Here is a 10,852-nt window from a genome sequence, read left to right as displayed (position 1 = left end):
GCGCGGACGGGTGAACCCATTATGAGGGGGTGTTACTCCGGGCCAATCCCCAACCATCCGGAGAGAGAAACTGGAGAGACGAGAGTCCAAGAAGGGCGCATGTGCGTTGCTAAGGCCACCGGATGGGTCGCGGAGTTCCGCGCGCGAACCCAGACACCCGGTATACGTGGTCAAGCCGGTACGAGGAACACGCCATTACGGACGAACGGAAAGTAACGTGCGTAATAATTATGCCAGCGTGACATATGTGGAAATCACGTTGCTCCAAATGACTCGCGTTGATATGTCAATAACGATACGCGGATCAGCGTGTTGGAATAAATATCGAAAGTCCCCGAGATATTTGGTAAATTAATATAATGCCATAAGGAGAAATATCTGTATCCAATTTGTAATCTTTGCTCTATCATTTGTCAAATGTATTGGTATTTTGTTTGGTTGACAGACATTTTGAATAATATTGTGGCAAATTATGATGAAATTTAGAAATGAATAGAATTGCAAGTGCATAAGCATTCGGATGCTCTAGTGGCGCATTCGAGAAACACCCACGCGATGTCCCAAGTCGGTACTGCAGGAAAATGTAATTTCGCTATACTTTGTATAATATGTACACGGATAGGAGAATTTTTCGAAATTTGTAACATATGCAATAAAAAAAATAAACGACCGGAGAAATATCAAAAATGTGGTCATTGTTTGACGGCAAACTACTACAGTTTTGAAAGTTACTTTTCCCAGTTTACTATGACGATCAATTCTTAAGCTTGGAGTTTACACAGATATAGTACTCAAGATGTAATACTGGCGGGACGACTTTCTTTCGTTCAACTGGGGAAAATCGACCTTCGTACATGAATATACACCACCCTTTCTAGGATTTTTGATAAGTTCTCTACTCCCTTTCAGAGATTTGGTTATATGGAACTCAGACCTACGAGGCGTTTTCTGCTGCACCTATTTCAGAAAGTGCTCGAGGAATATACTTATAACCGAACTGGATAGCACTCTTCGTTTCTGGCATTTGCATCACCCTCGCATTCATCCCTTTTGTCTGAAAACAGAGGTTGATGGTAGTCAGGTACAAATGGTGGTGCTCAAACTGGAAAGGATAATCACAGAGCCCTGAAAATGAAACCACCTTCTAAGGTTTGAACATTTTTTCTTTCGCAAGCATCCCTGAGTAGCTCCGGACCACGGAATTATACTCTATGAACCATCCTTATATAGGAATTGCGCTTTCTAACGATCACTAGCGAGAAAACCATACATGGGAGAATTTTGTTAATTTTTTACTTCTACGTTGTGAAAATAGCTTAAATATTTTACTATAAATTAGCATACGAAGCTCTAATGTCAATGAAATGGATATAATTTATTTTTCATTAATAAACTAATAAAAAAGTATCATCAGGATGGAGCGTTTCATCCCAGTAGCCCTCTAGTAGCTAATGAGTAAAATACAGTTTCTAAAAGGGCAAGGGATGAGAAACAAAGGAATCTGCATTACCGATATACAAAAAGGACGAGTTCAAAATTGATGATACCGACGAGTTAGCCAATTTGTCGGTCAAAATTATAAAATTCCAAATAAAATTCAATATTCTGAACAACCTATTCTTGATTTTGGATTGTAGTACATTATTTAAATGAAATATTTTAACGGAAGAATGATATTATTCTCCGATTTTTATACCAATGTACAACTGTCGGTAAAGAAACGCTTTCCCATATTACCACTCTTGGTACAACGAGCAGAAATAAACTAACGTCGGTAATAGCTGAAACTGCAGATTGTTACCGACGAAGGATCAGCATTTTGTCGGTAAAAGATAACCACATCTTTACCGTGCTATCCTATAAAATTAAGGAATAATGCTAAGTTATGGAATAAACTCTACCAAAAAATGTTTTAAATACTATTTACACAAGCAAATGAAATGGGCATTCGACGAAGAGTATAAACTCTGGAATAGAAGAATAAACTCTCCATATATTAAGATTCCAATGTAAAAGATCATATACACTAACGTCTATTAAACAGAATTAATAACAAAGAAACACACGGTACTCAGCTATATTATTATCTATAATTAGACATACATTACTAATTCCCACCGAAGATCAGAAAGGTCATGTTTACTTTCGCACACTATTTCATTGTAATGTATACACGTACAATATATTATAGAGAATACACACACGTGTTGAATAAAGAACATTGTAGACGAAGAAGAATCTACTAAACGTTTAGTTAGTTGTCGATCAACGTCGTAACGGTTTCTAGCAATCGAAAGTTCATTATAATTGAAGTGAATCAAGAAGATCTTCGGAGCTAATCAAAGGAGGAAGTGAAAAATGGCACTATCTATAGCTCTGCCTCTGTCTGGTTTGGAAGCTGAACATTTCACCTCTGTGGGGGCGAAAGATTTATATGAACAGGGTTTGAGAACTTTGAATGGTATTAGTGGGCCGATATCGCCGAGTACCGCGAGCGAATCAAGTGGAATCTGCAGTTTAGTACCTTCCAACGAATCGCCCACACCGGATCAAACATCAGATTCTTCCAGACCAGAAACGCCAGAAGAAGAAGAGGTATACGAACTGATAATAAGAAAACAGAATATTCACGCAAATTTACATTTCTTTGAGCACACAGTTAAAAGAGCTACTCAGCCACTTCTTTCATCTAATTTGGATATTTTATGTAAATATTTTTATATATTGAACGAATTCTATGTCTTCTTCCGTCTTTAAATTTCTCATAAATGTATGATAATTCCAAGCATAGTGATAAATAAACAGTGAGGTCATATAGGACATTTAAATGCGTAGAGTGTGTACAAAATGCACATAATTCAAAGTAAAGAACATGTTATAATACATACTTAGAGGCTGAAACATATTTCTAACTCTATTTATATGATATCTATTGTAAATATTTCTTTAAATGCGAAGCATATCTCTATTTGTCTAACTGTGTGGCATCACAAAGGTTAACTGTGAAAAACGTTAACAATCAGGAAAGCTATAATAACATAAAATCATATTAAAAAAATAATAATAATATAAAAATAATAAAGAAAGATGAAAATTGAAAATTTCGATTTCGTTTTCAGGCTCCGATTCGTATCTTTTATAGAGAACGAGATATATTAAATTTGGGTGCGAATCTCAGAGAACCATTCTGGCAAATGAGAGTCCCAACGACGCCTCGTTACGATTACAAAAGTTTCATAGAAAATAGATCGGTGTACTATCGTTTTGTCGGAGAACAAGGACCAACGAAAGATTATCCAACAGTGAGTTTGCCAATTTTATCAACTGAAAATGACTACTGCTGCAATAAGGTCGGCAGTTCTACTTTCCAGTAATTTCAACCGACCACAATCAAATGAAAGTGAATCAAAATCGAATAATTTTTTGACATGTACTATAAATAAATTCATAGTCAACTAATATTCGTTATAATAAATTTTTGCGTTTTTCTTACTGCCTTCCTTATTGCTGCGAATCCTATGACTTTTTAATTTACATGGCAACGCATGGGAAAATACTTCAAAACAAATGAAAAATTCAAATCAAAATACTTTTTTTCCTATAATGTCAAGTTTAATACTAACAACAATTTAACGGACGTCTCGTATCGAAACATACACTAAACTCAATTACGTTACACGATACACAATTATTTCTCTAACCATCCACAAACTAACCTGATTTCTTGTTATTTCTTCGAATTTCAGTTACTATTACGAATATAAATAACGTATTTCGATATGCAAAATTATCCTAACTAATTTGGAGTCTCCTTCAAGTCCTTTGCTCCAATTAAACGTAATAATTCGTCTATCCTTCTTCCAGTCTATTCGTCTCCGAGAATATTTCCATTCCAATTACTTTCTACCCACGTGGAATATTTCCTCCTTCCTCTTCGGTTCTATCGCTCTCCACCGATGCCTCTAAGTTTCGTCTAAGGATTTCTAGCTTCTCTGGTTTCGTTGCTTGATACTGATAAATCACTGGTAAACAGACGATTAAACAAACTGTCCAAAACCTAAACGGACGAGATTTTCGCCAGTAATGGTTGTCAGGAAATGCCGCGATTGTTGCGCCGACAAAGGAGACTTTGCTCAGTGATTGTGGAAAACGGTGCAACAACGATAATATTCTGATTTCTTTGACGGCCTAAAAATCGTGAAACAATCAACGAAAATTAGAAGATTTGTTAGTGGAAGAATTAAAATCCCATTTGTTCGTTCAACGTACTTTGGAAAATTTGCCTCCGAGATCCGATATTCCAACATCTTTGATTCTGTTGTGAACTCGGCGATAACGTGCCGCTAAATAGTTCTGCATTATCAATTTTTCTCGCTGTGCGATATGCTTCAGTGATAGGAATCGAACGATCGAAGGGGATAGAGGCAAAGGAAGGAAATAAATTTTCATGAACTCGACAGACTCGATCGGTCGTCTTCCTTTGCGTTAGGACTCGGCCATTTTGTGCGTGTCGAAAAAATCCTGATGAAAACAAACTAGAGACAAGTCGCTCGCTGATGATCACACATAACATCGCAGAAGGCGTGGAAACCGTTAAATTTTTCCGATTTCAAGCTGCGAATTTTAAACCTTCGAATCTCGAATATTCAAATTTTCAAATATTTAAATATCAAATTTTCAACTTTGTTCCATATTAACATCATCGGCATTTTCAAATGGGAATTTTCAAATTTCAAACTCTCCACTCTTCCGCGGATTTTAAATTTCAAATTTTTATTTTTCCAGAAAACTTGTCAAGATTGTGGTTTTTGCGAACCATCGCCATACCTGTTTTAGACTTTCATCGATGTTCAGGATCACCGACATTCAAGATCACCGACAAGGAGAACGGCGTTACGACAACAGACTGTGATACTAGATAGACAAGCGGCAGCCGGCTTGGAAATAGTCTAATGAACAAAACTAACGAAAACTAGTGAATAGATGCGCGATAAAGTGCATGCTTCTTAATGAAAAAGAAAAGGTGATCGCGTATTCGTCGTTAAGTACACGAAAATTCTACTCCGTACTATTTAACAATTAAGAAATTGAGCTTCGAGAAGCGATACGAATTTCTGTATTGAATATTCCAGATTTTTCTTTTTTTTTTTTTTTCATGTGCCTGTATCGTGTTGACTGGATGATTGATCGTCAGATACGAACGATAGAGGTTTATTGAAAAATTTTGCGAGTTTTGTTCTTTGATGACACACAGGCTTTAGTTAATCGTACGAGACAATTGTGCCAATTTTCATTTCACGACTTATATTAATTAGCCGTGTGTCTGAAGATTACATTTGCGTCGATTAAACGATAGTCGGTAACGGGCCGCGTAATACATTTCTCATATTTTTTTATAATATATTTAACTATACTATAGAAACAGTACGGGCCCTCTCGCTATGCAATTCATGCATACGCAGTAAATGGCTCGTCTGAAAGATTGTTTACTATTAGGTATTTTAAGAACGTCGTTGCCGGGCGATTCTAAGAATAACCAACAATTGCAATTCTTTTTTACAAAACGTACGGGAAAATGTGACACCTATACGTTGCAAAGGAAAGTTTATATTATTAAGAACATCGTGGAAGAATATTTGAAAACGCTTGAATTTACTTGATTACGTTTAAGAGTTTCCCCTATTTTATGAAACCTTTATTGCCGCTAAAGCACGAAAAATGCCAATTTTCTTAATCAATGGTCGCACATTAATCAACGTTAAGTTGATAATACTAGCTGTGACTTTTTCACAGGTAGAATTATTAATAAGCATTCTATTAAGTATACCTCTTTGTGCGCAACGACATAGCGACCTATTATAATATTACGAACAATCGACCAATGCGCTATAATTATAATTGGCTTATACATTTTCACGATAAATGTAATGTGCGTTCACAGAGTATTGTAATTGTACCAAAGCCATTTCGCTAGAGTCTTTACTGACCATTGTTTATAAGCGGGTAATAAACAATATTTCATAACGACGCTATGTTACGCTCAATTATTTAACTAATACTCATTAACCATACGATTTTCATTCATTATCATATAACTCTTAATGAATCTTCTACTCTTCTGTATTTATGCATCTTTCTCTCTTCTATATTCATGTATTTTTTATAAATAAATCAAAGCCAACGTGCATGTCATCGAACTCTTAATTGCTTAACATTTCAGAGAAACCAATCGTTACGGAGTTAAGAAGAAAGTAGAAGAAAATCTGAATGCAATATGCAACAATTGCGTAAAAGTTATTTAATCTGATTGTTTTATGAAAGATACCGATAGGTTGATTACAAAGAACGACTATTATTAATCTTAATCACGGTTCAATCATGAACAAACTTAGCTTGAAATCTCCTAATTCTCAGAGAATTACTGCTGACCTGCTTTTTTCATTCAACTTGATTAATGGCACTATCTGTTGTCCGCAATTCCTAGAGTCGATTATGAAGTTTTATGCATTCACGGAATCATTTAGATTTTCACGATCTTTCCTTCAATATCCAGAATCGTGTTAGTCGTCCGCGTAACGTTGAGAATTCGTTTGACACGATATTACACTCTTTCACAGATTCTACTAGTTTTTTACAGAATTTCCATTTACAAACTTTTGTAAAGCCCTAAAGCGGCTGTAACGAAACTACTGAAAACTTGTAGAACCTTTTACGAGTGTATTATGCGCATTATACAAAACATTTTGAAAATTCATTAACACCGCAATGAAATAGTGTTGGTAAAGTTCAAAACGAAATCTGTAAATGGATTCATCGCTGAATCTCTCCCTTCGTATAATGTCTATTTTATAAATTTAAAAAATGTGAAACTTCGATTAAACTTTTATCGGTCTAGCAAAACTATATATTATGTAATTTTATTAGAAGATCACAAGTAGAAATTTTCAACATCGATTCGTAAATGATAATGAAATTTCGATCTTGTAACAAGAGAATACAGTGGCGCGCTTCAGTTTCCAGCCAGAGCGAATTTTTAAACCTGTTATCCAACTAGCGTATTCAAAAAGCGATATCTAAAAGAATTTATCAAGCAATAATAATAATAATAATAATAAAGGTGACGAATAAAAGAAATAGTATAATGCACGAACAATGTTACACAAGCTACGATAATACTAGTTGTTTAAAATTCTTTAAAATAGACCGCTTTTCAAATATAAAGTAAGGAATCTATCTGGTCTGAAACTTTTCCACGTCGCTGTATTCTCTCTTGTAAAGCGAGCCTATCGCAAATACGATGTTACGATGGATTCAAGCCGCAATTTCCAAGATCTAACGCGCGAGCGCGTCCCTTTCGTGTCCGCCAACTATTTACACGTGCCTGTAGAACGCGAGAAATTCTCTATCGCAACGACAAGAGTGTAACTGCGATGGTGTAACGTAAAGAGACGTGCGTGCGAGCGTGTGAAGGGATGCGCGACGCGAGCGTGCGAGGGCCGTGCAAAGGGATGTGCGCGCACGCATGTACGCGTGTAAGCGCGAGTGCGTGCGTGGGTGCGTGCAACGCGCGCGAGAGATGTGCACGACGACTATTCAGATATTGTTGTTATTGTTGAGGGAACAATCGCCCGTCAATAGGCTGCCCCGGCACAATGTATCTATTCAGGTGCGGTCAGGGGTGCTCAATCGATCGGCCCCCCTTCGCTCGCGATTCACGAAAAACCCTCGCGAAAGAACGGAGCTAAGCCGCTCTTCCAAAGATCCAACGTCCTCTCCAGGTTTCACAGTTGACTTGAGATATAGTTTCCTCTCTATGAAACGGATTCGTAGCGTTGCGAACTGGATCAAACGAATACCAAAGTTGGTCGGCGATTATGCTCTTCGTTTTAGATGAGGTGCACTCGTAAAAGAATGACTAAGCGTAGGATGATTTCATCGGATATCGGTGGGTATCCTTCGATCGATGCTCTTCTCCATGGAACGTAGCTAATGATCCAGTAAACGTTGGAACGAGCGCAGAATATTAAGCAGCGGTGCCCGCGTAATTATCAGTTTCACATTTAAATAGCCAGGCCGGTTTGGCATTAATGCCATTGATTAGATCGATTGTAGCGGGCCGCTAGAAACACGGCTGATTGCGGGCATAAATCGGCTATCGCTTACAATTATTATTACCCAGCCTGTGCTGGTATTTAAACCGATAAACGGCTCGCGGAATCGCGATGGCGTCGCGTCATTGTTAGATTAACGCGTCGGCGTTAGAGAAGAGCATTGAAAAGCCCCGGATGGACGGTGGCGGGAACGGGACCAGGCTTCGGCTTCGCCGGTTTCGGCAAGGTTGAATCCACGCGGAGGGAAAAAGAGGGCGCAATGTGAGAGCCACTGCTTCGCGAGTGTACCAACCTTCCCTGCCCATAGCGATGATTACGTATGCGGGAATCATTGTCGAGTAACGCGCGATGCACATGCAAAGGCCAAAAATCGTCGAAATCAGTCGAGTTCAACATCAGCATTGTACCTGGCCTTTGTCTCTGCCTCATTGTTGTCGGTACTCGGTGTACAACGTACACGTACGTACAGAGCGAGCCGGAGAGAGAGCACGCTGGGATAGTTCGTTCGCTGGTCCAACGTGAACCACATACACCTACAGGACCTTCGCTATTTGCTATTTATGCTAGCGAGATCCCGAAAATCGGAGCATTGTTGCCGGTCCGCTCTCTGGCATTGACTAGAAAATCGATTCGAACGTGGACGCGGACGCGCTCTGTGAAACTCGCTTTCACCCTTTCCAAAATATCTGTCCACTTCGCGTCAATATTACAATTTGGATAAATACGCGACTCGACTCGCCATCCGTGCTCGTTGCAGATTCTAACCGCGACGATTACCCCGCGGACGCGCCGCTTTTTAGATCCATGCACGCTAATCGACCGAATCGTCCCGGATCCGCGCCACCGCTGTCGCGAAAAACCGAAACAAAATCGCCTCGTATCGCCATCGCCTTGCGTCGCGTTCAAACGTCGACCGTATACGCTGTATATGGGTAACCAGGCCATCGGTACACGTTAGTCGGTTTTATGATACACGACGACAAGTTCGCGTCGATTACGAAATAAACGCGAGGCTCGGTTCTTGAGACTCGGACTTGCAAGTCTAAAGCTACGAATGTTCTGAAGCGTCCGAAGAATCTCGTCCCGGCTAATCTAATTTTTTTGACTCGTCTTTTACTTTAGATATTGATAAAAAAATCAGTAATTAAAGACTGAGAAATATTGGACCCGCAGAGACACCTGAGTCGAGAACTTCGCTTTAAGTTTGCTCAATGTCGAGAGCTCAGAGCGATCGAAATATGATCGATCCTTTGATCTGATTGCACCGAATGTGCAAATACTTTCAGGAACATCTATATAAATGTAAGTGCATGTATTTATTGTTCCAACGTTTGTAAGGAAATGCATCTTCTGTAAGCATAGCCTAAGACCCACATCCGAAGAACATTGATCGAATCGTGCAAGAATTGATCGCATCTCACGCGTCTTCTCACTTAAGGGTAGGTTGAGTCGTCTGAACGAGACCGACGTTGAAACAGGACTTGAACGAGGCCGTGAACCCCCTCGTGTAAAAATGATGAAAATTCTTACGAAGTCGTCGCGCTATCTCGCAAAGGGTTTATCTAAGCCAATCTCCGGGTAACAAGGCCGTAAACCTTGCGCTGCTGGCCAAAGTAATAACTCAACTGCCAAGCGAAATAGATAAAAATTATATTCACCGTACCGACACTACCACATCGTTCCTCGTTTTTACACAAAGATGGAAAAAAGGAGACCGGATAATGCAGAAGCAATCCTTTCTAGCTTTCTAGTTTTGACGAGCCAACCGAATGTGATTGGATTAATATCTTTGTCAGTTCTTTTTACGTACAGTATAAGCATTGACTTGCATCCATAAAGTAGTACTGGAATTTTTGCGTTTCATTCATTTGCATCAAAGCCAACACGAAATTAAAATATTCTATCTAGCGCATTTTTTTCATTTTTCAAGATGCGTCGAATAAGCGAAATGGTATTACCCTGGCTGTTGCAAAATAACGAGTAAACCTTCTAAATTAAATGGTGGAAAACTAGTAAAGCATTCGATCTCTTTCTCTTGTTTTTTTTTGTATCGTTTGCAGACGACAGATGGGACATTTGTAACTAAAGAATGCGAGATTGTTTGAGATCTAGTAGTAATGATGCTCTATCAACGTTTTAGATTACAGAACCGCTCAAGATTTAACCATTCTCAATCATTCTCCTTTCCAAAGTTCTTCCCGCGTTAACACGTAACACTCGTCGAGCGTTAAGACGCTGTAACCAAGGACCAAAGAAGCGATATAGTAAGTATCATCTGCAACCGGAAGCGCGAAACGGGAACGGATGCCCTCATGATTTTTCGCGTGTACAAAGGTACAGAGGGGCTCGATAGGATAAGATTTCCGTGGTGATATCGGAACGAACGAATGGAGAAGGGGAAGATAGAGGATGAAGAGGTGAGGAAGAGCAGGAACAGCAGAAGCAGTGGGGGTGCAGAAGGAGGCAGAGAGGGGATAGGAGGAGAAGAGGGCATAGAGCAGCTGAATAGGAAGCGACACAATGGACCTGGGTGGCTGTGGAGGCGTGTTATCAAATGGGTTCCTCATTCACATACTGCGGCCTGAGCTACCTGTGTCTGTCTGTACCGGTGTCTGTCTGTTATACTTATTCATACCGCCCATTGTGTCCTCCACTGTTGAGTCGAGTTCAGTTCAGTTGAGAACGCGATGGAACGTGCCACAATGCACGAATATGGGCTGCGCTGCTCTGCTCCCCCCCCC

General features: G+C 39.3%; 3 protein-coding genes across 6 annotated transcripts in view; 1 reads left to right on the top strand and 2 right to left on the bottom strand.

Annotated features, from left to right (window-relative positions):
• LOC112213930 overlaps positions 1-10,852 on the bottom strand; it is a 216,026-nt gene that overhangs the window by 157,695 nt on the left and 47,479 nt on the right. The gene's annotated exons all lie outside the window — the stretch shown is intronic.
• On the top strand, positions 2,200-6,159 carry LOC100742238. 2 transcript variants are annotated; one of them, XM_003494407.4, is made up of 3 exons: positions 2,202-2,595; positions 3,120-3,302; positions 4,786-6,159. In XM_003494407.4, exons 1-3 carry the CDS (start codon positions 2,359-2,361, stop codon positions 4,834-4,836), a joined length of 471 nt encoding a protein of 156 aa, XP_003494455.1. In that variant the 5' UTR covers positions 2,202-2,358; the 3' UTR covers positions 4,837-6,159. The 2 variants fall into 2 exon arrangements, with proteins under 2 accessions (XP_012248667.1, XP_003494455.1); XM_012393244.3 differs by lacking the exon at positions 4,786-6,159 and having other exon boundaries at positions 2,200-2,595; positions 3,120-3,471.
• LOC105681834 lies at positions 3,712-4,691 on the bottom strand. Its single transcript, XM_012393245.3, has 2 exons — positions 4,270-4,691; positions 3,712-4,188 (listed from the first exon to the last, which is right to left on the bottom strand). Exons 1-2 carry the CDS (start codon positions 4,447-4,449, stop codon positions 3,904-3,906), a joined length of 465 nt encoding a protein of 154 aa, XP_012248668.1. The 5' UTR covers positions 4,450-4,691; the 3' UTR covers positions 3,712-3,903.

The sequence above is a fragment of the Bombus impatiens genome, unplaced genomic scaffold (assembly GCF_000188095.3).
Source record: "Bombus impatiens unplaced genomic scaffold, BIMP_2.2 scf_2222, whole genome shotgun sequence".
Classification (NCBI taxonomy): domain Eukaryota; kingdom Metazoa; phylum Arthropoda; class Insecta; order Hymenoptera; family Apidae; genus Bombus; species Bombus impatiens.
This window is presented reverse-complemented; position numbering and strand designations above follow the sequence as displayed.

What these genes read in the sequence shown, in the direction of transcription:
- LOC100742238 (XM_012393244.3), top strand. Translation starts at nt 2,359, where the DNA reads ATGGCACTATCTATAGCTCTGCCTCTGTCTGGTTTGGAAGCTGAACAT. An exon ending in AAACGCCAGAAGAAGAAGAG is followed by an intron (nt 2,596 to 3,119) that starts GTATACGAACTG and finishes TTTCGTTTTCAG; the next exon opens with GCTCCGATTCGTATCTTTTA.
- LOC105681834 (XM_012393245.3), bottom strand. Translation starts at nt 4,449, where the DNA reads ATGAAAATTTATTTCCTTCCTTTGCCTCTATCCCCTTCGATCGTTCGA. An exon ending in TCGGAGGCAAATTTTCCAAA is followed by an intron (nt 4,189 to 4,269) that starts GTACGTTGAACG and finishes CACGATTTTTAG; the next exon opens with GCCGTCAAAGAAATCAGAAT.